This window comes from Seriola dumerili, unplaced genomic scaffold (assembly GCF_002260705.1).
Source record: "Seriola dumerili isolate Sdu_G_001 unplaced genomic scaffold, Sdu_1.0 BDQW01000590.1, whole genome shotgun sequence".
NCBI lineage: Eukaryota > Metazoa > Chordata > Actinopteri > Carangiformes > Carangidae > Seriola > Seriola dumerili.
Genome location: NW_019174845.1, coordinates 104,729 through 129,802, shown reverse-complemented (window position 1 = coordinate 129,802; position 25,074 = coordinate 104,729). Strand labels below are relative to the sequence as shown.

Genomic DNA, 25,074 nt, shown 5'->3' with positions numbered 1-25,074 from the left:
ACTTTGTTTGCTTTCAGACACAGTTGTGTTCCTTTCCTCAGCAACAGCCAATGCAGACAGAAACACACACCAGCCGAGGAATTCAAATTGAATTCAAATGTTTTGATACAGGATGATCTGCATTACTCATTAAGATGCTTGGCAAATGAGTGTTTGTGTGCATGTATGTATGTGTATGTGTGTGTGTGTGTGCGCGTGTGCATACGTGCGTGGAGGGGGGCTGAGGAGTGTAAGGCAACAAGGGGCAGGAAAACCACATCCATATGGTGAAGCAGCTCTACAGAGCCCCATTTTCCACAAGCTTCTACCCCCAACACCAACCCCAAATACCTCACACACATACACACACACACACACAGCTGATGTATAGGAAAGTAGGTTAAGGTAGCATGAAGGCTGAGGTTCTCCAGACAGTCTGCCCGCCCCCCCCCTTCTCTGGTCTCATTCACAGTTGCACAGCCACAGTCTGCATCAGCTCTATCCCAATAAGAGGAGTGATTGAGATCTCTATCACCTTTTGATTATGTTTTCCTTTTTCTGATTTTCCCACAGGGCGCTCCTGGTCCCCATGGAAACCCTGGCCGAGCTGGTCCACCCGGGCTCAAGGTATCTTACGCAGTCTTAGTCTAAGTCATGATCACAAATGAGCCTTTATTTTTTCACCATGAGCCCAAAAGCCACGTTGATTTTTCCACATGAAGCCATTATAGGATTATGTACCTGCCATTACTGCTAATTCAATAAGAAGTTTATGACCTTATCTTGCCTCTAATATGAATGACAATCCTATGAGGATGATACATTTTCAGTTTTTCTATATTCGCTTGAATTGAAGAGCAACAAGGATAATGGGGTTTTATGGTTTAAGAATCAGGGCCATGTAAGTTCACAGCAGTGCAGCCGCACCTTGGAGTCTGAGACACTACAAACTCAACAGCACAAAATACTGAGGAGTTGTATCACTTTAACATGTGTGCTGCAGGGGTCAATGTCTGGATTCCCTTTTGTATTTAAAGTTCCTGAAGGTTTTTCAGATTCTTGGAGGTCGGCTCAATTTAAGCTCTCTGTGTTGACCAAATATACTCTAATGTGGGTGTGTGTTTATGCATTTATATGCTGTTTCTGTGTGAAATGAATGCAATGTCTATGTGCTACCACTGCAACCCAAGTGGAGAGAAGGGTAGTTTAACACCCGGGGAGTCTGAGTGATTTATCAGCGCTCTAGGGAAAAAGACATTACAAGTTGGAAAGTGAGAACTTACACAAATAAATCTGTCTAACTTTCTAAGTGCGAACAGGAGGTGACCGTGCGCCAAACAAATACTCGACGTCGCTCATCTTATTGTCTGGACTGATGTATGCCTCAGTAAACACCCTTGACCTCTGGCACTATGTGCTCAGAGTACATAGTTAGGAGTGCTACCTGTATTTAAAGTGTATTATAAAAATGCCTTACATAAATGACAGCTGTGGTCACACTGCCCATCCCCATCACTGGAGCCCTGACCTCCCCGGGTCACCCAAAGGGACTGTGTTTGTCGTTGTCTCACTGATGTAATTTATACGATTCTGTTCTTTTGAATCACATTCCTCACTTTTCCCCAAAAATCTTCCCATCCTCATGGCCCCAATTCTTACTTATATACTATTATCTCTCAAGTTAAACAAAGATTATCTGTGGCCCCAACCATTCCCTTTTTTGACAACAAGCTGTAAAAAGGTAAAGGAAAATAGCTTGGGGCATCTATCGACCTTTGGGTTAAAGGAATAATGCAACATTTTTGGAAACGCACTTATCACTTTCTTGCTAAGAAGTAGATGAGAAGATACCAGTCTTGTGTCTGTATGGTAAATGTCACGCTACAGTAGCGCTATCTTAGCTTAGCATAAAGACTGGAAACAGGAGGAAATAGCTAGTCTGGCTCTGCCCAAAAGTAATAAAATTCACCTACCAGCGCCTCTAAAGCTCTCTAATTAACATGTTAAATTTCGTTTGTTTAATCCGTACAAAAGGGTGTAAAAATGACAATTTGTGGTTTTATGTGGGGTTATGTGCCAGGCTATTTCTTGGCGAGGAGCAGTGACCTCCTGGAGTCTCTTGGAACTCACCCCACCCAGCCAACAAAGTAATTATTAGGCTTTATAGGCGCTAGTAAATGGATTTTGTATTCGATTTTGCCAATATTGGATTTTGCTGTTTCCCCCCCCACGTTTCTAGTCTTAATGCAAATTGAAATAGGCGCATTTCCCAAAACTATTAATGTAAGACTCATATCATATAACCATATAAAAAAAACCTTCTCCTATAGCTCCAAAGAAATAAAATAAATTCAAAGAATGCAAGAGCATGAAAGAAACACCACTGGAGTAGACATAAGTCTTCAAGGCAGACATGTGAAACTTTTCCACAGCTAATGCTCAATGGGAATTGAAACATGCTTCTTGTACCTGGCAGGTGTGTAGAGAGAATGATTCTGAAGTGTTTGATGTCTTGGGGTGCACCACAATTTTTACTCTTTCATCATTAATAAATGAAACAAGGTTGTAAATAGCAGGGGGTCCAAGGGGAAAGAAAGAGTCGGAGCTCAGTGTAATTTCCGATCCGTAGCTTTGATGTGCTGAAGCCGTATTATTGTAACTTGCTGACAGGGAAGCTCGGTGTGTGTGACTGGAGGGGCACTGAGCCCACATTATGCGCTGTGGCTTAGAAAAAGCATCTGTACCAATTTTTCACATCACAGTCACATAATAACTCAATCCTTTTAGTGTATTGTTTTTAGAGGCAAGTTTTTGTAGCCTAACCTTTTCCCCCTGTCCAATCAAAAGTGTTAGCGAGCAAAACAATTTAGTTAATATGATTGTTCATTAGTTGCCGTCAGAGATTGAAATCAGTGAATGAGTTGGGTAATTTTCACCCATACAAAGTCCACCTTTGTGTTTTTTCTTCTTGTCAGGGGAGAAAAGGAGACCCTGGCATCTCACCTGGACCAGCACCTAAAGGAGAGAAGGTATTATATCCCTCCTTTTCATACATGCTACATTAGTTTGTAACAACATCCTGTTTGGAAAAGGCTCCTAGCACGTTTGTTGCTATTTATGCAACCAGCCAATCTTGCATTATTGCCATTTAACATTCTCGCTCTGTGATCCAGGGAGACTCAGGGATTATTGGCCCGGTTGGACTGATTGGACAAGCAGGCCGAAAGGTAAGACTGAGCAGCCAGGTCCCTCCAAAACTTCTGCTTTCACCAAAATCCTTCCAATGACATAAAAATTGATGTCATTTAAAGCTGGCTTGTGAGGGAGCATGGTGCTTACTACTTCAAACTTCGAATAGTGAGGCTATTTGTCTGGGAAAGAACATTTGCATGAGTCAGTGTCACCATTTCATAACCCTTAATTGTGTTTTTGTAGCCTATTGTTTCTGTGTTGCTGCCTCTTTATTTTATTTGTTTGTTTTTTTTTGTTTTTGCATCTGTGTCTGTGTGTGTGTGACCCAGTTCTCTCCATCTCTCTTGCTTCTTTTTTGCTGTGCTCACCATTTCTTCCATCTGTGTTCACTGGATCCTGCACAGAGGGGTCTTAACGTTAGCAGGAAGCCCGTCATGAGGGATGAAGAGGGAGGTTTTTATCGTCAGGACAAAGAGGATGGGGATCATGTACTCATGCACTCATACACAAAATTGCCAGTGCTTTAGATATTACTTAAGTCACAACTTGAGTGATTCATGAGCGTGAGGGAGAAAAAGTGGGACACAGCTTCTGCTAGACAGGAGTGGAACATGGAAGACAAGATTAAATCCAAGGGGACAGTTTGAGTTGTGTATGTGCATACATTCCTTTGTGTTTAACATCAAGTAGATACAAGCGGCTGCAGTTGTCATAGGGTATATGGAAAAATTCTACTCTACAAATTTTTTTAGTTTGAAAAAATAGACACCTGAACATTATTTGTTGCATAACTGGTTAGCTTGCTAGCTCGCTATGGTAAAAGTAAATGGTTGAAATTGCTATGAGCAATGGATAATGGTTGAAATAGCTAAATTAATGGACAAATGTTACTTGAAAGTATAAATAGTTGTATTATCGGCAATATTATTGCTTTATATAATAGCGTTAAATCAATTGAAATTTGGATGGTGACATGCGATTATGACAAAGAGGTACTTTAGTTAACATGGCTATGGGGGAACATGTGAGAAAAAATGTTGGGAACCATTGAAGTATAGATCATGATCACCACAAATGATGCTCCCCAGGTCTGAACTAAAATCATCTGTTTCAACTTTTCCCAAACAATCAGATGTAAACATACTTGGTGGCAGAAGAAGATCTCTTGAACTGTTCTCAGTCACACTATATATAAAATAGAACTGAGCAATGCACATGTTTCAAACAAAGTAGAGGAATTAGTTGAGTAATTGAATATAGCAAGGCGATTGTATGCATTTCAGCAGAAGTGTAAAGTGCCTCTACATGTATTCACCGTCTTCCCAGAGTTACAGTGCTCTGCTGTAACAGAGTGTCGGAGTCTAGTTGGACGGCTGCCTCAACTTAACATATGGCTTTTGTTAGGAATCTGCTTTCCTCTGTGTGTCTCTATGTCCATTTGTATGTCTCTCGCTTTCACACACACTCAGCCAGAGTGGAAAATGAAAAGCTGGTGGAAAACATTCACAGACTTCTTTCTAACTACATGAGTCTTGGCAGTGATTTGACAGCCAATCAGAGAGTTAGACAGTGACTATGAATCAGAGCTGCAGGTGAGAGAGTGCAGGTACAAGACTGATCTCTGATGTGAGATTAGTCACATATTACATATTAAACATAAAGCTAAGATCACCTTGCAGGGACAGAAACTGAAAGTGCATACATAGACCTAAACTCTGTACCAGTCCACACTGAGACGAGCAGTGCAGTCGCTCAGTCAGTTATCTTAATAAAGCCCAAGGCCACATTATAGCAGCTCTTTAGGGGTCTATCAGAATGACCTCACACACTTATGTCTGGAAAGTTGTTGCTATAGCAACTTCATCAACACACACACTCTGACATCATGAGAGCATGCCACAGGTATTGGTCAATGAACCACAGACTTGATGACTGTAGAGGAAACTTGTTAAATTAACCACAAGGAGTGAGCTTCCTTTCTGTACACAAACACAGAGAGGCTTATTAACCCTGAAATTCTTCCTGCGCCAAACAATGTACAATAACTCCTTATAGTTCTCAGCTGTGCTTTACACCTTTTGTTTTTAATGAGTCTGACAGGCCTTCACATCACGGTACTATGACCGGGGTGTGAGTCAATTTCCAAACGCTGCTGTAGTCGCTCAAACAGCCTTTGTTTCTGTTCCTTTTCGGACAGCTCAGGTGGAAAGTCCCAGGCGTTCCCTGGTGCAGGTCTGCCCACTGAGACATTGAGGCCTGGTGCAACATCAATACAATGTTGAAAGGCGATGATTGCTTTCATTGCAATTACATTGCAGTGGCGGGCCACCCTGAAACACCCATGTGCTGTTTCTTCCTCTTCATACCTTTCTAGCTGTTTCTTGCATGCTTGGCACATTGCTCTGAAGCTGTGGTTTAGGAAAACGGGACAACGGCAGCTTTTCCTCTGTTCTCTTCAGTATTTTTCCCTTCCACCTTCTCTGTCTCTCACACATGCACACACACACACACAAACATACAGACTCTAAATCAACCCTCGGTTGACACTTCAACCGGGAATTCTGGAATTTGGCTCCTGGTTTTCCATGGAAAACTTAAATGGAGAAAGCAGTGGTGCTTTGAACGTGTGATAGGAGAGTGTGAATTTACACCGGCAGACAAGCCAAGCATGTTCCACTCTGTACAACATTTGTTCTACCAAGCAGGCTCTGAATGGCTTTTCAGTATGGTAGGCAGGGTCAGGGAGAGGGGACACACACGAGGCCAAACCTCAACTACAAGGCCACATTACAAGCCACATGTCTCACCTTCCTTTTTCTAAGTCTATTCCCGCTGCTAGTTGATCTGCCTCTTCTCACTTTTTGTCTGTCGTTTCTACATCTGACTTTCCCAGTACCTCTGCTTTTTCTCCCTGAAAGCCAAGACATACTGTCTTTTAGATACACATTCTTACAGTTTTTATACTCTGGTTTACTTTTACATCTTAAAAAAAGAAGTGCTTGGTCTGAGAACCGTTTGTGTTTGTATTTGTTATCCTGTCTCAGTACCACTAGATTTTTTTAGGGTTTGCTTTTTGTGTGGTCTTCGCTTTGAAATGTAGTGATCCAAGGGGGACTAGATTTTACAGATTGTTTTATTTGGACATTGATTCTCAATTGATATCAAATCTAATTATGTCTATGTACTTTAGTTGATGTTTTCCAACACCTTTTCATAATTAAAGCACAACATATTTACATTTTGAGAAATTCGCTTGCCAAGAATTGTGTTGCACGCAGTTGGAAAGACTAGAAGTGCAAAGAGTAAAAGTGAACTGAATGGTAAATTAAAGAGTCAGTATGCAGCTAAACAGCAGTCAGCTTATCAATAAACACTCAGGTATTATCAGTCAGTTAGTATGTTACATTTTGGGAAGATATAACTGTCTTTGGACACATTTATGTTTGGTCCTTGTATATGTAAAGTTCCTACCTGCCTACTGTATATGTGAGGTTTTCAAGATCAACAATGGTTGACACTGTGCATAGACCACTGTTGATTTTCATTGCATTGTACTATAACAAAAGTATCCTATAAATACAAAATAGAGAGATGTATTGTAATTTCCCTGCAGGGACTACACAGTGTATTAACCATAGTCGTTTCCTTCATTTATACAAGACGGTTTATTGTAGCATTAATCTGTCTGAGGCTCCCAAAGAAGCTCCCAAAGACCTGTTCCAAACCAAACTCTTTCCATTTAGCTCCTGCCCACTGTTCAAACTAACAAATCCACATGCTCATCAACATTGCAATTATGCGAGAATTCAAATCAACCATCATTTTCTTAGGATTTTTCACAAGAAGTACAATAAATCGTTGCTCTGTCTTCCACCGTGCCTGTAGTTTAATAGTGATGCAGCATGCAAGCAAACATGCTGCTGAAATTGCGGTTCAGACGGGGATGAGATGAGGGATGTTTTTCCGCCGGGTAGATTTCAACCAAATTGTCCAGTTAGATTTGTTTGTTTCGTCTGTCCCTGCCAGACATCCGCATGGAGGGTTTATGTTCTGCTGTACATGCAACACATGCATGGAGCCGCACAATTACTCTGAGCAATCGTCCGGCTCCATGCTGTGGAGTGATTTTGGAGAGAGAAAGAGGTGGAAAGATGAAAGTCAAGATTAATGAAGTGAGTGGTGTATTTGTACGCAACCACGGCGCTGTCCAGTGGAGGCAGACAGTGGAAGACACTTATTCATCATTTGTGGTGTACGGTTGTTAACAGACATGAGGCCTGTGCTCATATGAACACCCGCAAAGTTAAGTGTGCACAGAGTAGCTGGTTAGGAGTCAGAGGAATGGTATATCACTGGCAGACACAATATGTCTTTTATTTGTTTTAGCCAAAATGCGCTTAGCATTCCCTGAGGCACTCCTCAGCTTAGTGGGGTAGGATGGTGGTGTGGGAGGGGGGCTTACAGGGTGCTACCGGGGAGCTGCTGTAAATGAAACACATTCTGGTGGGCTTATCTGATTGAACACACATGCTCATTAAGCAAGTGGCATTGTAAACACAGTGAACCGGTGGGAATGGCCGCTCTCATTAGCAAGCTCATAATGAGTGAGATAAGGCTCAGAGATGGTCTAGCTGAGGTCGGGGGGCTATGGTTAATACCCAGGACCCACAGCATGTGCGTGTGTGTGTGTATATGTGTGTGGCTAGTGGACCTCACATCACAGCTTGGAAACATAAGCCGCAACACATGTTTGTACTATAAGTAAGCCATGTAATAAAGATGATTGTGTACATGTATCTTCGTGTCTGAACATGGATGTGTGTGTGCATGTTTCTCTGGCTCCCTCTATGCATACAGTGTATGTGCACACATGTGCACATGTGTCTGCATGCCATTAGGGAGGCAGTGGGGTCACTGCACCTCCTGAAAAGCTGGTTAGGGCAAGAAGTGGATGGAAAACCTGGCAAAGGATCCATATAAACAGGACATTCAGATTCAGACACATGTAGGTGAGTTGGGCAAACACAACACATTATTATGACTGCCCAACAGGACATCATCATAATAGTTGAATTTACAAGTGGAAATTTTCAAAAGGTCGGGCACAGGCGCCATGTGTCTCCAAGTGCATCCATCCCTGTTCTCTCCACAACACTGCTTACCAGCAGAGCTTTCACAAAAACATGGACACACACATACACACGTTTCTGCATGTGTTGCTCTGTTACAGCAGCGGTCTGTCAGCACCTGGTGACATCTCTGTTTGTTTTATATGTATCACTCATGCATCGTTGTCCAAGCTCTGAGCGTCTCCTCCTAGTGGTCTTGTGATGACGTGCAGTTCTCTTTGGTTGCTTCTTAAATACAGAGAGAACAGTATGGTGTTTAAAGGTTACGTTTGTGCTGAAGAAGTTAAGTGAAATGTACAGAAATTTTAGTTAAAATATTGCAAAACAAATACATTGTTGACACAGTTGTCATACCTATGAAGTACTGAACGTGGACTGTAATGCTGACGGTGGCAGTTTAAAGTGCTGGTATGAAGGTGTCAGCCAGTGAGAGTGGTTGTGTAACATAATAAGTAGAGGGATGCTGCATCCTCTTCCCCTGCTGCAGTCAGATGACAGATCTAAAGGATGTTTTACAGGAACTCTGGGAGTCTTGGCTTGGTACTGTGGATCTGTGGTTTAGGAAAACAGAACAACAGGAATCTTTCCTTTCTTTGCCCTTCTGTTTTTATTTTGTTTTTTTTCCCTCTTTCCTTTCCTCTCTCTCTCTCTTGCTCTCTCACTCTATCAAACTGTGGCCACCTTTGATTTAGTTTTTCTCCGCTCATTGTTGGGGGTAGGAGTTGCTGCAGTCAGCAGAACTTTAGAAAAGTACTATGTCAGGCTGTCTGCTGCTCTGCAGGCCTAGTGAGAGACCTGCTATCTGACTCACACAGGAAGGCATTTATATCCTCAACATGCCATGATCCTGGCATGGCCTCCCCAGCACAATTTCTCTGTGAACAGGGCCAGTGGAAAGTCTGATCCTTTGACAGGAGGGCAGATTGATTCCTTGCATATGGCACCAAACTTGACTGTCTGCGCCGTTAGTGTTAATGTGCTTTTCTTTTTCTTTTTTAACTTTGCACAAAACTCCATTTGTCATTCCCATACCAAGGGAGAAATTCTCCCGTGCTTGACAGGTTTTTCCTCATCTGTGAATTGTTTCAGAATTTGTGTGTTTTCTTTCACGTCTCCATTATTTCATTTTTCAACTCACCTCCCATGTCTCATGTTTGTCTCTTTAGGGACAGAGAGGTTACCCTGGTCCACCTGGACTCCCTGGAGAGCCTGTAAGTATCTTTCTCCATTTCATGGATACTGTTTTCCATGGCTTTGATGCTAAATGTTGTTCTCCTGTGCTTCTGCTATTCTTTACACTCCCATTAACACCACACATGAAAAAGTCCAACAGTCCCATAACTTTTAACTCATGCCAAGATGATGTAATGTTATTATGTAATAAAAAATATACAGCTCCTTGTTTCTTACTTATAGATATTACATACATTTGCCTGATTCACACCCCATTACCAGTAGTTCATGCATTTGCTTTCATGAGTCTCTCAGTAATGTTTTTCTCTCATGGTGTTCACCATCAAGACCCTTACTGATGACTAATCCCTCATATTCTCACTTCATGCTTTAAAACCCCAGTCGTCATCCACTCCCAGGTCACTTAACCTCCCCCTCTCTGTGTGTATGTGAGTGTGTATTTTTGCCTGTAGGGGCAGCAAGATTAGATTAGCCTGTTATGAAGCAGCGGTGAGGACAGACATCTGGCCAAAGCGCTGAGCTAAAGCGATGCTCTCCAGGATATCAGAAAGAGATGCCAAACACAGAGAAAATAGAGAGAAAAGAAACAGGAACAGTCCAACTAGGCCAACAGTGACACACTCACGGCCGTGACACTGCAGCTTTAGAGGAAGTTTCCCTTTGTCTGTGCTCTGGACCTGCCACTCGTCATTAAATGTTCAGTCTCTCTCCTCAACATTTTACACCGATGCTGTTAATCTCAATCGTGCTTTTCATTTCTCTTGTAGTTTCTTCCTCCTCTATCTGTCCATATTACTTTAAACTGGGGAAATCAGTTCAATGAGCTCTTTTATTTGCTGCTACAAGTGGGAGGAGACATGACTCTATCTGTTTAGTCCAGCCCAACAGGACTATTTTAAGTATGGAGCATCCAGCCTCATGTCCAGAGCTATTTTCAGTCAGGCTGGGTCTTACTACTGTTAGTATTAAGGAAAGGCCTTAGTCATGGAAAGCAGAGTGGAACATTCTCCTCATTGTCACACAGTTTATAAGAAGTCCCCGTTCTTGCGGTGACGTCACCAGTGCATGGAGTTCCCGCTCTACTCATCATCGAGAAGGAGTACTTTTTCTCTCTCACCAACATGTCCTTCCACTACGTCCATCCTCAAACGCCCCCCTCTTTCCCACAGAGCTGCTGCTGCTGATCACAGTGCCGGCCTTGAGTCTGAATCACCACAGCACCAGTGACTGAGTAATAAGCACAACTGTTTGGCAGCGTGGTGTCTCCAGCTATTGAGAGCAAAGGCCAGCTGGTGTGCATAGTGTTGATGACTCTTTGTTACTGTAATACACCATGGGTCCTCCTCGCTGCTGGCCAGTTAAAGCCAAAACCCACTTAGCCAAATTCTTGTCTGGTTTTAACTGGCTGCATTGTGCACTATATTTATCCAAGAGAGGGAGCGGCAAGCAGTGTGGATGGCTGCACGTCCGGAGTGTGTCAAAGGAAGTTATACATGAGCTGCAAATTTTGGACACAACCTGATTTTGTGTGTGTGTGTTTGTGTGTGTGTGTTACGGTTACTCACACGCACAAATGCAAACCAAACTCCTAATTAAAGTCTATGATCTGTACACAGACCACATCTGAAAAGTGTGTTGACCTTTTAGCAATAACCATGAGTCCTAGTATCTGAACAGGTATACTCCGTAGGAGTGGGCGATATACTGTACAGTGGTGGGATGTCACCTCAGTATCCTACTTAAGTACCAGTTTGAGGTTCATCTGCTTTACTTAGGCTAAGTATTTTCATTTGATACCACTTTATACCTAAGCTAATTGCTACATCTACATTTATTTAATAGCTATTTAAGCATATAAAATATAATGAATTGTTCTAAATTAAATTACTTAAGTCCACCATGACAAACTATGGCAATAACATGTCACTTACTCTACAAATTATTCATCTCTTTAAGTAAATGTCTCATTTTAATTAAGTCCATCCCTTCTGCCCTGTCTCCCTCTCTGAGACTGTCCACTACTGTGCAGAATGGCTTGCCTGTGTGTGTGTTACTGTAATTTTGATCAGCCACCTCACCTCACCCACCCTCTCTCCCTCTCTCCCTCCCTCTCTCTCCCTCTCTCTCTCTCTTTCTTCCCTGCAGGGAGAGCAAGGTCCAGTCGGAAGCCCAGGTGCCAAAGGTTATCCTGGCAGGCAGGTGCAGTAAATCCTCTGCTGTGACTGGTACAGTTGTAGTCAGGGCCATAGTAAGGGCAGAGGGCCAAGTGGAATTAGGTTATGTTGAACAGCTGACTTGGAGGAAAATATTTGGGTAAATACTGTGCAGAGGGATTGGAATATTTTAAAAGATAAAGTTGCCCAAGAGAACAACATCATAAGCCGCAGCCTCAGAAATTACCATGAAGCTGAAACATTGCATTTATTACACAGCTACTATACAAGAGTGTATTGCACAGAAGAACCTGTTATTTTGTGGTGTCTTTTTAATGACAACTTTTTTAATTGAGTAGAATTTTACATTTTGTGTTTGTAAGTAAGACTTACAAACACTTGTTATTTTAACAACATAATAGAAGTTGTAGTCCTTGGCTTGCCACTATTAAATGCCATCATGACACACATTTGCACACATTTACAGAGTATTTGGGCAAACTTTATTTCAGGTTTACAACAGTAGAAGTTTTGAGCTGCTAAAAATATTTTCTAATATTTTGTTTCTCTTATTGGTGTTTTTCAGGGTTTACCGGGGCCAATAGGACCATTGGGGCCTAAAGGCGTTCGGGTAAGTTAACTCAACAACTTCCCTTCAAATGTGCTGCTCAGGTTTGATTCTGTCACTCTAAATTACTAACATTGGTGCTTTAACAGGACTGGTGAATATGTTTATAGGCAAGGAGGTCAACCTGACAGCTTACTGACACTTTACACCTCACAATATTTATAGAAAGAGTCTGTAAAACATGCATAAATTTGATTAGTCAGGGGTTGCCAACTACTGGTATTTTGTGTCGTAAACCTGTTGTTGCATGAGAGCATGTTGATGCAACAACATGCAATACATGCGTGTATGAAAACAGGCGTGCACCAACATCCTCCTCTGCACACATAAACACATTCATACACACTCACTCAACCAGTGTGAGCCACTATTAATAGTATGCTGAATAAAGGGGCCTTTACTTGTAATGCAAACATTGTATTACTGTATACAGACACTTACTGAAAGACCAGCTGTTGATAAGCCTCTGCATACAAACACACACCCTTTAGGTACACAAACAAAGAAACACACACTCACGGATACAAACAGTGATTTTTATGTTGCGTTCCAATAAAGGTTCTTTATCAGTTCCCCTTGGCTGCTCCGAAGCCTCCCCTGCCCCCACTGGCTGGAATTTCCTGTTTAAGCTCCGTATGAGGCCCTGCTGTGTTAAGGAGGCATTCTAGTCGTCTCTCTCACCGGGCCACCTTTCCGCAGACTCTTCACTCTCTTTTGCAGCATACTCCATATTGTGTACACGTAAACCTGCTTGACTCAATGCTGACCTCTAGCTAGCATCTCCACCGTTCCTCTAGTGTTCAACTGTTGTGGTGTTTGTGCCTGTTTTCCACTGTGTGTGTCTTCCCCCCTGTACCGACAGCCCAGTGTGAGGTCCTGGCTATCTTCAGAGATCCCTGGCGTGAGGGTATGTGCCCTTGGACTACATCGTGGAAGCCAGCACCATGCAGTCCATGGGCATATACACTTGCCTCATGGCTTGGTTCTTCATGGAAGCCCACCCTATCCATGCTGGACCGTCGGCCCCTGAAACCCAGCCCTAGAGCCGATGGGAGTTGCTGTTCTTCCAGCTGTTTTTACAGCATCCAAATACTCACGTCCCATATTCCTCCTCTCTCCTCTTTCTCCTGTCTTCCTCTCCTCTCCTCTCCTCTCCTCTCCTCTCCTCTCCTCTCCTCTCCTGCAGGGTTTCATTGGAATCCCGGGGCTTTTTGGCCTGCCCGGGCCTGATGGCGAAAGAGTGAGTTCTTGTCAAATGTACATTTCTCTTGGTAATAACTACATAAATGCTGTGACCAACTAAACCCAGCTAATGGCCCTTTGAGATGACAACAGAGCCTCTCCTGCTATTTCATTCAGCTGTCCTGTTGTTGTTATAATGTGAGAAACAGTCACCAGCTGTCCGAGATGCTGCTGTATAAAGCTGTGTGGGAGTGTTGATGACTCATATGATAAAAGCCCCTTCTTAGAGCCTTTGAACTGCCTGACCTCATCAAGGCCTCCTCCTTCTGTGCAGCCTCTAAAACATGGAGCAATTAGCCTACTTATGACATGCTCCAGGGGGTTGCATCAGTGTAGTAGGGCAGGCTATAATCAGGAACCCTCCAGCCAGCTAGCCCTCAAGATGGTTCGCACCATGGCTTCCAGGAGAAACTGGTGTTTATTTAACATATATATGTTAGAGATGAGGCCCCAGATCCCTCATAATAGGCTGGAAAAATGTTGGATAGGCTGCAGTCAGCTGTTCCTTACATCTGTTGAAGCAGGAGCTGAGAGAGGTTTACAGCTATGGCTTTATAATTGTGTGTTTTGGGCTTGAATCAGTCATGCCCAAGAGCGTTGTGTTTTGGTTTTGATATGGTTTTTACTCGATGTCTATCTTTCTCTTTCTTCCTTGTTTTTCTGTCTTCCTTGGACATTTTCCTTCCCCTTTCTGCTATGTTTTCCATCCTATCTGTACTCTCTCTCTCTACTATCTCTTTTGATTTCCAGGGAATTCCCGGTGAACCAGGGAAGAGGGGCAAGATGGGTAGGCCGGTAAAGTTTTGTCTCAACATACTTTGCAGATAATCTTTCAAAAGTGTGATGAATTGTGCTGGAAGTGTTGATCTTGAATGTATCTGTTATTAATGGGAGACGGTGACGCATGTCAAACAGCATTCAAATCGATATTGTACTTTATTATTTTGATTATAGCTCTTAATGCTGAAGGCTCAAAACCCCACTCAAACAAGGCAGTGAAATAAATTAGCATTATAATAAAGTTTTATAATTCATTCTTCTGTTTCTATTTGGGTCACATTGAGAGCTTTTTGGTGCAAAGACTCCAACACCTACACATGTGAGAATTTATAAGGTCTGAATTTACGTCATTGTTTTAATCAGCTCAGTCTTTCCATGGCTGTTGGAAGGGTTAACTCCTGCCTGCAGACTGTGGAGTCCCACCAGCCGCATGTCGGGGTCTTGGACGCAAAGAGAAAAAGGCTTTTGTTGGAGTGAAGGGCTTTTGGTCCCCCCCAGCATGGAGCCAAGCCATTTGGAGGAAGTCAGTCAGTTCTGTTATGTGTGTGTCAGATAGTGTTCAAAGTCACTTGACAGAGTGCTTCAGAAAGAGTGTGTAACCCTGAAACTCGCTGCTGAGATCATTCTGCAGCTGTTACTTATTGGCTTTTCAGTAAATAAGGCATTTATAGACCAAAAAAAGTCCAAACACATGCAAGCCACTGTCACTTTAGTGTGAGGCTTTGAGAAGTGCATCTTATTCTGTAAGTAGACAAATGTTTAGGTAGTAGCTTTGGATGCAATTTTGCATATGCATTTGGTTTTTTGGCTAGTGTGCGTTTTCCCCACTCAAATAGGGCTGCATTATAACTCAGTTTAGTCTGTTTTTTTAAGACGCTTTTCTTGTTACGGTAATTTCACAGTTTTGACACAGGACAAATATTCATATGGAAGTGCTGTCACGACAGTTTGGTCCTCTCCTGCCTCTGGCACATCCTTGATGAGTGAATGACAGCTGCAGCTCTGTTTTTCAAGGCACAAAAGAAAATAATGACACTGTATCACCATGCATAATATTGTTTATATAGAGAATAGAGGAGTCATGTAACTGTAATGATTTTAAAATCTGTTGAAGGCCACTTTAACTGCCTCAGCCCTTTATAACTGACCTGTAAACGTAACTGGAAAACACACAGATCACCTTCATCACTGTGATCTGATTTCATACTCCTGCATGGAAAATGGAAAACTAGTACACTTAACAAGATGATAGAGAAGAAAGAACAGAAGAAGCACCTGATCCGCAGCCAGACATTTTAATGGCCATAACCACAGCACTCTGTCGAGGAAACACACACACACTCACAGTTCCCCATCTACCAGAGAGTGATGAGGGAATTGATATATGTGAAACATTGGAACGCTTAAAAAGTTTCCAATAGTTCTGTATTTCAACTTAACCTTTTATTTTTTATTTTTTTGCATATAACTGTTGAGGGTTTGGTTTTATTTGTCTTTCTAAGATTGTCTTTATCAGGCTCATCAGTTGCAATTCTTTCAAATCATCCCGGGTCTGACAGTGTGTCCTGCTGTTGTGTGATCCTTCTTGATGTTAAAAGCTGAAGAACACGGCTGTCTGAGATACATTAGAGGCTCATGTGACTGGTTTTTTTAAGTGCTGTACTTGGCAATGCTATGGTTCCCACATTTGTCCTTAGTTTGTACGACAGTGGTGACAGTTGTATGATTCATCCTTTGGGTCACTTTCATGCTTCATTGATTGCTGTTGTACTTGTGCTTCCCCCAGTGCGCACAGTTTCTTAGTACCATGAAGCAGTCCCATGCATAATATTGACCGTCCTTTGATACTTGCTCCAGAAGCCTAGTAGAAACAGAAGAGAGCTCTTTGTTGCACTGTACAATTACAGCATTGAATTATGATTGTTTCATTGAACCAGTGGGATGTGTCAGTAAATTGAAGGATTTATAGTTAGTTGAATATGAAGTCGAAATGTCAAAGTTATCCCAGACTGGTTTTCCTCACCACAAGAAATACAAAGTTACATTTAGTCAGCAGATTTTATTTCTAAGGCGTGTCAGAGATTAGAATAAATATACATGCTGTATATCTAACATCTCAACTCTTACTAAAATAACTGACATTTTCAGGAGGTATCTCAGTAATTAGCATTCTGAAACAATGTGTGGAGGCCAGAGTAGCAGAACCTAGACATTATGAGTGTTTCTCGGTTTAAAGTGCATTGGTCCTCGTGCTTTCTGCAGATGTGGTTTCTCTTTGCAGCACCACCAGCTGTTAGCATAGCTCAGATTAGCATCCCGTTTACTGCTAAATGGACAGAATAATTACTTGGCTGCTGGTCTTACTTGTTGCACTTAAAAATGTGTACTCACCCTAAGTAGAACAGTTGGCTGTCCACACCCTACAGCTGATAGATTTAATGCTTGTAATGACACCATTATGCACTTATTTTTGTACATATTTCCGATTACACTATGTTTAACGTTATATTTGAGTCAATGAAATTGTTGTAATTGCTCTGCAATTACCATAGCAGCACCCTGTTTCTTTTTAACAGCGATATGTGAGAAAATGTGCTCTGTAAATTTGACTCCATGTTTAAAGACATAATGATTTACTCTACGTTTGCATTAGTGGCACTGATGGAGCACGAACACACCCTCACCTTTTTTTTTTGGTCATATTTTAAAATGAGTTTCATTTCATTCTGTTACTGAGGAATGTGATGTTTTTTTTATTATTGTGGCAGTTTTTTCACAGGTAAATTTATGTTTGCTGTAGCCTAAATTAAAGCAGCTATAACCAAAATATTTTATATTAACAGTTCATCACATGACTACTTTTATGTGCTTGGAGTCATTCGTATTGATGAACCCAAAGAAAATTATCAACCAAATATGTAGTTCCTTTCAGCTTTACAGCATTTTATAGCTCTTTTTTATTTCAGGCCGTAATTTTATTGTTTTGGTTCAGTCTAACTCCTCTTATAGAATTGTCAGGCAGCTGTTTTCAGCTAAAAAGCTCTTTAAAACCCCACTGTACTCTACCTGCTCAGCACCAGACACACATTTAGCAACTAGCAGCTAAAGACCCATATAGATCCCTTAGAGTTAGTGACGACCAAAAAGGGTGTTAATATTGGACTTTCATTCGTCAGGTGGCCACAAACACAACTCCAAATGAATATTTATGTTGCTCCATCTACTTAAAGGGTGATAAAATATTATTGTAGCATTCAGGTTTAATACAGCAGATAATACTTACTTAAAGCAACAGGAAACTTTAAATTTATTGGCTTTTTGAGTTTGATTGTGGCTGTTTGTGTGCATCCGAACATAAAAGCTCCTCTCTCTGTCCTCAGGGGTTTCCAGGGGATTTTGGGGAGAGAGGACCACCTGGACCAGATGGAGAGCCAGTATGTCACACACCCTGTTACTCACACATAGTCATACACCTAAATACACAACCGATCTACATGCTCATACACACAAACACGCATCCAGACCACATACACACACACAAACTGAAAGCTGTGGTTTCACTCTCTCACTCACACACACACACACACACACACACACACACACACACACACACACACACACACACACACACACTCACTCACTCCCCTGGTGTTTTAGTACTGTGACATTTTGGCAGTGCTGGTGGGTAAATCATCTGACGGCCCAGCAGTTTGCCTCTGTTTTTCTGTTTTATTTGAAGTTAGTTTTCTTTCTTTCTTTTTTGCTCTGGACAGGTTTTATTGCTGTATTTCATTTCATCCCATCCCTTCCTCTGTTTTAGATAATTTTACTTGGCACTCGTTTTCAAAACCTGCAGAAGGCCTATTAAGAGGGACAGGGCAGTTAGCTGGTTTGGCTTCCAAATGCAGCCTTTTCCATTTACTACTGTAAACTGACCACCAACACTCACATACACACACAAGGTGATATCCAAGAATAGTAAATGATGTAATAGGATGTCGTTTTGAGTAATAATTCCTCATTCAGAAACGACAGGTCAGCAAACACTGTCCATCCCATGTTTCTGTCCATATGGAAGACATCAGATTATTTGATCTCAGCATTTTCACTGTTTTGAGATATTCACTGCCATTCCTACAAATGTAGCACTTCATCAGACAGAGTGGAAAGCTGTAAAATAAAAACATAAACACATCATCAAGATGTTCTTTAACAGACTCACAAATACATAATAACCATAAAGCACATTCATGTCTGAATAAAACAGTGCAGGCTGCTAAACCCCTAATGAATCCTTTCTTAGTCCCCCTGCTTTATTTTTCCTCAGCGTAAGACCTCATCTTCCAGAGAGTGATTTATACATCACACACATCAGATCTTAGCATAGATTTTGAATAATCTCTGTAATGGTATTATGAAATCCAAGATGATATACTTTACATATTTTTACCCCACATGAGCCACTCTTTGTTCTCTCTACATTTGAGAAAAGAAAATCTGTTGCTTTTTACTTCTCCTGCAAAACATTAGAGCACACTAGGGAAAGGTGTCTGAGAAAAGCAGGAAATTCTACTGAACAAACAAGAGTCTTCAGCCATGCTGGGGGCTCGGTGAAGCAGTGGTTGTTCTTAATTTAGCATGTTGGCACACCAAACAAAGTATAGCTGACGTTGGCGTCGTCATTCGTTTTGCAGGTGATGATGGTGCTTGATGAAAAGTCAGGAGACATTAGGATGCATCATCTTGAAACCATGAATGTTTGCACCAGTTCCTCTGGTTGATGCTGAAATATTTCACAGGAAAAGTTAAAACTTTTACCTTCTGTTGTCGCTCAGTCAGGGGATCGCCAAAGTCATTAGGATACATCCTCTGGGGTCCATGAATGTTTGTAGAAAATTCTACCTATCTCTCATTTTTTGAGGGAGAACGAACCTGCAGATTTGAAAAATCCACTACGGGGCGATGGGCTCACACCCCCCCCCAGCTTTAGCACACACACACACACAAACACACACACACACACACACACACACACACACACACACACACAAAATCACACACACACACACACACACGTGCACACAGCCCCCTCTCATAAGCTGCGATGAACACTGAGCCACTCTTCTGAGCATGTTTGTTTAAAAAAGAGCCAATAACCCCAGAAACTTGCTCCTTCTCCCTCTCCCTTCATCTCACTTACTCTCTCTCCTCCTTTCTGACTAGGGTGACATGGGAGCCCCTGGTCCAAACGGAGTTCCTGGACTTATTGTGAGTAGTACTTTGTGTGTAGTCTGCGTGCTCTCTCCAGTTTAAACATTGTATTTTCCCAGACACTTATTCCATAAATACATAACTGTAAAGAGTGTCTGTCTTGAAATGAAACAGAATATGCCTGCTTAATTGAAAAAAGACTCTCAATTAGCTCTCATCATCATTTACACTGCCAGCCACTTTAGTGGAAAACTAACCACTCTCTGTAGGTTTTTTTTTTTTTACCACTGCTCATATTTAAAATTGTTAAACTGGATGGGTTTTAAAATCCAAGATGGAAGAGATAGTTATTTTTTCACTCTAAAGCCTGAATTATGCAGTTTATCCCTCTCATTTCCTCTGCTGACAAACAAGGCAGTGATCCACTGTTTGATCAATCACACAGCCCTTAACCAGGCATCCTGTTTTCCTCCTCAATCTGTCTCTTATTAACTATTTTTGAACAGGAACCCCTTCCTCCCTGCCCACCTATCACCTTGCCCTCTACGCCTGCCCAGCCCCGACAGCCACATAATTGTGTCTGATTATAATGTCGCCCTGGTTTCTCTTGTCGTGTCCTGTCTTCACCCATCACTGCCGCTCCTCCCGGTCTATTCTAGGCCACCGGTGGTGGTAGTAGGCCTGTAATTGGAGGACTCTCTGATTACAGCTCTGCTCGGAGCTCCGTGTCCTCTGCATCCATCTGACCTGACAGTATAATGTACAGTACACACCAGCAGCACTGAGCTGCACTTCAAAGATATAAATATACAAGCACCCTTAGCTGAGCACTGCAGACCTCAACTCTGAGTGAAGACAGTCCAATGTTGGAGAAGTGTTAACATGTAGACAACTGCTCTGGCTTAGAAACAACTCAGAGGACAAAGGAAATAGTCCTCAGAATAGCAATACCACTTTTTTATTTTGTCATTTCTCTCTGTCTTTCTTCATTTCTTTCCACCCCTGGCTCATTGCACAGACCATCTTCCACTTGTCTGCTTTGATATGATGGAGGTTGAAACGGTTGTCGCACTGGCCAGGAATTGACCTTGTTGCAAGCATGGATAGCAAATCCACAAATGTGAATTCAATTAACATTATACAGCACAATATATTGTGTTTCTTCATGCATTTCTGCGTTTTGGACAAGTGCGCAGGAAATATGTGGTTGACTGAGACAGTTAAGTATCAGTGGGCCCTCTAGAGGTCTACAGAGGTCTTAGAGAACAATGACTCCAATATAATCCTGAATAAAACTTTAAAAACTTTAAGGCATAAGATTTTCCTATCTGAAGAAGAAACGTTCAACCTCTCAACTCTCAATACCAAATTAAGTGGCTTTTTGTCGTGAGGGTAATTTTTGCAGTGTATAGCCTACTACGATAACATCCTCTGTCACACATGCAGATACTACAGTTCTCAAAGAGAGACAAATATTTAATGCACTGAGCCAAGGCCACCCTGTAGGTCTTTGTAAGCAGAAAATGCAGAGCGGCAGAGAATGAAAATAACTACCAGCAGCCTGTGATGCCTCTGTGGAGACGAACACGTTTCACAAGCAATTTCATGAACATAGCCACAGTACAGTCTCTCATTCACACACTGACATGAAAGAAGTTGGTCCAATCAAGTCTTTCATCACCCTGCATAGGTGGTACTTAATACAAATATAGTTATATCTTGCCGTTATGACTATAATCTTGTTCTGTCTCTCTTCTGCTCTGAGCAGTGAAGAGTGTGCTGGCTCCTTTTCCAGTGATGTTACTTCAAGCATTTATTTGCTACAGCACAATCTTGGCTTCAAACTGCTAAATGTATTTCTTATCTCCCAAAGTGGGCCATATATTATCATCCATTGTTTTGCAGTCTGACAGCTGTATGGATAATCTTGAAGCAAGACAATGACACTTATTCTTTACAGTGATAGATGCCAGTGTGAACTGAAGTGTACTCAATGTGTGTGTGTGCATGTGTGCGTGTGTGTGTTTGCTTTTGTTAAAATGTTTGTTTGTTGAAAGTCAGGGCTCTCAGCCATGTGTTTATCAGTACTTTATGCATATGATATCACTAAAAATGTTTTTTTTTTTTTTTTATTTGTCCCCTCTTCTTGCTTCAGGGTGATATGGGACCTGTGGGAGAGATGGGCCTTCCAGGGCCTAATGGACTGAAGGTAATTTCACATGCACACAGATGGAAACTGTTTCCTTCACCCTCTCATCTTGCATTGTCTTGTTTGGACTGCCTTAAGTTATTTTATGTGTGATATAAAACAAGAGAATGGAAAATAAGCAGTTTGGACAAGTTGCTGGTTAATGATATTCAGAAGTAACTGCTCTGCATCAAAATCAGATCAGGTTTTGGGGGGTTGTTTACTAACCCATCTGTTGGTGCTTGTTCCAGGGGGTGCCCGGAAATCAAGGAGAACCAGGACTGAAAGGTGATAAGGTGATCTGAATATTCCTGTTATTGGCCTGGTTTTGAGCAGCATGTGATGGATATGTACTCCTTTGCACCCCACTGTAGCCACCTCTGTCCTACCTTTAGACATAGAGCATGCTTTCATTAGGTCCCACCTTCAGCCACACCAATACAAACCTCTGATGATTGTTACTACTTGTATAAAGCATGGGTTTTGGCAGGTTCCTCTACTCTCCACCAATATGAGTCCTTCCTGTGTCATTTTCATGAAATCCATTGTATGATATGGCAAAAGAATCTACACCAGCTTTCATTTTTAGGCAGACGGTTGGTTGAATACATTTATCATAAAGACTGGAAATGGGGAAACAGCCAACCTGGCTTGACTAGCTGTTTCCAGTCCTAATGCTAAGCAAAGCTGCTGGCTCCAGCTACATATTTACTGTTTAGACATGAGGGAGGTATTGATCTATTCATCTACCGCTCAGCAAGAAAGCGAGTAAGCAAATTTCTCAATATGCAGAGCTAAGCCTTTAAACAATAAACTTTAAGTATGCAGCACTTTTGTGAACTGTTGTGCAAATTGTTGCTCTATTGGAAGAGAAAGATAATCAAACATTGATGAGATTAAACGTGTTTTACCAAAGGATTTAAAGTAGGATCACTGTTTTTGTGCATCTGAGATCCTCAGGCATGGGGAGTCCCAACTTCCAACCTTGACAAAGCAATGAGTTACAGTAAGAGTTATGGGAACTGCTTGAAGGGCACTGCAACAGTATCTCAAGAAGTGAAGAGACTCATAAGTCTCATCTATCATCTAGTTGGCTGATATTTCTCCTGCTAAAAAAAAGAATAGTGCATAATACCAGCTGAATAATCCAGCCTGAAGGAGATGAAAGCATAAATAACCTTCTTCAGATCTGCAAATGACAGGAAAGATCTTAGTGATGTGTTTGATAAAACATACTTGTACTATTTTAGTTCCTTGAGCTTCTAATGAATGTAATGAGTATGAATAGAAGTTTACACCAAAATTATGCACTTGTTGCTTTCCATTTGTGTAGAGGCTGTCAGACCAAAGCTAAATCAATCAGTTGTCTGGCATAATTAACCTGTTGAACTGGCTTATTAAAACAGACTGACACCACAGGAAGAAGTTGGCTAATGCAGTGAACTGGATTCATTGTGTTAATGTTCATAATGTACAGACCAGTGATTAGTATTGTCTGTTGAAAAAGTTGAATGTGATTGACCAAGTGGAAAATTACCATTCCCCCTAATGTTGTTCATTTCTCTTTCTTTCTGTCCGTACCTCATCCATCTTCCTACATGTGTTCGTCTCCTCCTCTCTCCGTCAGGGTGACGTTGGGATTCCTGGAGAGCAAGGAGAGATCGGGTACAAAGGAGACAAGGTAGATCACCGCTGCAACACATTTGTACACTTTATAAAAGCTCACATATCTTTTTCCTCATCAGCCCCCGCCCTGCACGCTGTCTCCAACACACACACACACACACACACACACACACACACACACACACACACACACACATCCAGAGACACGCAGCCTTTGTTGCAGAACTGTGTCTTTGCAAAATTACTTAGCCAGATGTGTGCTGTCCAGCTTATGGAAATTCTTATGTAAACCCTCCTCATTTGTCTGTGTGTGTAAGCAAAATCTAATCCTTTTAGCATCATAGAACAGAGTGGTCCCAAGAGATAACAGAAATACTGAGCAGAGTCATGCATGTCTAATGTCTCCTGCTCTAGAAAAGAAATCAGAGTTCTGTTTTTTGCTTCTGAATACTGTCTGACAGTCCGTCTCAGTTTTTATGTATTGTGTTTGTATTGGACAGGGCATCCAGGGGGCTCCAGGGTTACCAGGCATTCGTGGGAAACCAGGACCTCAGGTTAGTTCTGGATTTAATGACCAGGAATCCATTAAAATGTTCTTAGACTTAGCCTTCTGTGCTTTTCATCTAATGGAATAGGTTGACATGGAAATGTGCTTATTTGTATTCTTCCCAAGAGCTAGATCAGAAGATTGACAACACTCGCATATCTGTGCATTTAATATGAGACGACCAGCAGCCAGTAAGCTTAGCTTAGCATAAAGACTGGAAATGGGGGAAATAACTAGCCTGGCTCTCTCTGAAGGTGACAAAATCCATCTGCCAGCCTGTTATATCTAGTTTGTTTAATTCAAATTGATTTACTAAGTTTTATTGTCACCCTGAGGTTGCCAGGCAACTACTAGAAACCCAGGGAATTCACTGCTCCTATTCAAGAAATAGGACATAACCACTATAAACACTATAAAACCACAGTTTCTCATTTGTACTGATTAAACAAATAAGATGCAGTTTCCTGATTAGTGAACTTTAGAGGTCCTTGTTTGGCTAGTTGTCTTCCACTACTTCCAGTCTTTGTGCTAGGCTAAGCTAACTGGCTATTGGCTATAGCCTTACATTGAATGGACAGAATTGTGGATGGTATTGATCTTGTCATCTAACTGTCGACATGAAAGTAAATCAGTGTATTTCGCAAGATATCCATCTATTTCTCATGTTTTCATTTGTCTTTGTTACAGGGCAAGCTAGGAGAGAGAGGCCCTGATGGTTCACCCGGACCTCCAGGCCCTGAGGTTTGTATTTACACATTGTTAGATTGAATGTGCGCAGCTGGATTTCGGACAGACAATAGAGATCAGTTGTTTATTTATCATGACAGGGTTTCCCTGGTGACATGGGACCACCAGGTGAGAACGGCCTTGAAGGACCAAAGGTGAGTAAAAACTGTCATCCTGGCTATTTAGCCTATCACCTGGCTAATGTTTCAAGACATAAACCAGAACAAGAGTCTACAGCCCCGTCACCAGTTCTATGAGGCTTTACTTAGCCACAATGACACTGATAACAGGCTGATATTTAGCAGGTATAATGTTCACCATGTTCACTATCTCAGTTTAATGTCTTAGCAAGCCAACATTTGCTAATTAGCACAAGTACAGCTGAGATTGGTGGGAATGTTATGAGTGTAGAACAAATTAGAAATTTGACCTGCTAATGATGCTAGGTGAAATGTCAGAGAATCACCAAAGTTAGTAGG

At 41.7% G+C, this 25,074-nt stretch overlaps 1 protein-coding gene across 1 annotated transcript in view; it reads left to right on the top strand.

The window, feature by feature from the left end:
• Positions 1 to 25,074, top strand: part of LOC111236173 (collagen alpha-1(XXVII) chain A-like) — an 88,433-nt gene that overhangs the window by 43,379 nt on the left and 19,980 nt on the right. The window contains exons 5-20 of the mRNA XM_022764825.1: positions 553 to 606; positions 2,955 to 3,008; positions 3,153 to 3,206; positions 9,467 to 9,511; positions 11,640 to 11,693; positions 12,234 to 12,278; positions 13,462 to 13,515; positions 14,268 to 14,312; positions 17,678 to 17,731; positions 19,521 to 19,565; positions 21,664 to 21,717; positions 21,948 to 21,992; positions 23,324 to 23,377; positions 23,823 to 23,876; positions 24,557 to 24,610; positions 24,697 to 24,750. Coding sequence (XP_022620546.1) covers positions 553 to 606; positions 2,955 to 3,008; positions 3,153 to 3,206; positions 9,467 to 9,511; positions 11,640 to 11,693; positions 12,234 to 12,278; positions 13,462 to 13,515; positions 14,268 to 14,312; positions 17,678 to 17,731; positions 19,521 to 19,565; positions 21,664 to 21,717; positions 21,948 to 21,992; positions 23,324 to 23,377; positions 23,823 to 23,876; positions 24,557 to 24,610; positions 24,697 to 24,750 — 819 coding nt within the window. The remainder of the gene's footprint in view (positions 1 to 552; positions 607 to 2,954; positions 3,009 to 3,152; positions 3,207 to 9,466; positions 9,512 to 11,639; positions 11,694 to 12,233; positions 12,279 to 13,461; positions 13,516 to 14,267; positions 14,313 to 17,677; positions 17,732 to 19,520; positions 19,566 to 21,663; positions 21,718 to 21,947; positions 21,993 to 23,323; positions 23,378 to 23,822; positions 23,877 to 24,556; positions 24,611 to 24,696; positions 24,751 to 25,074) is intronic.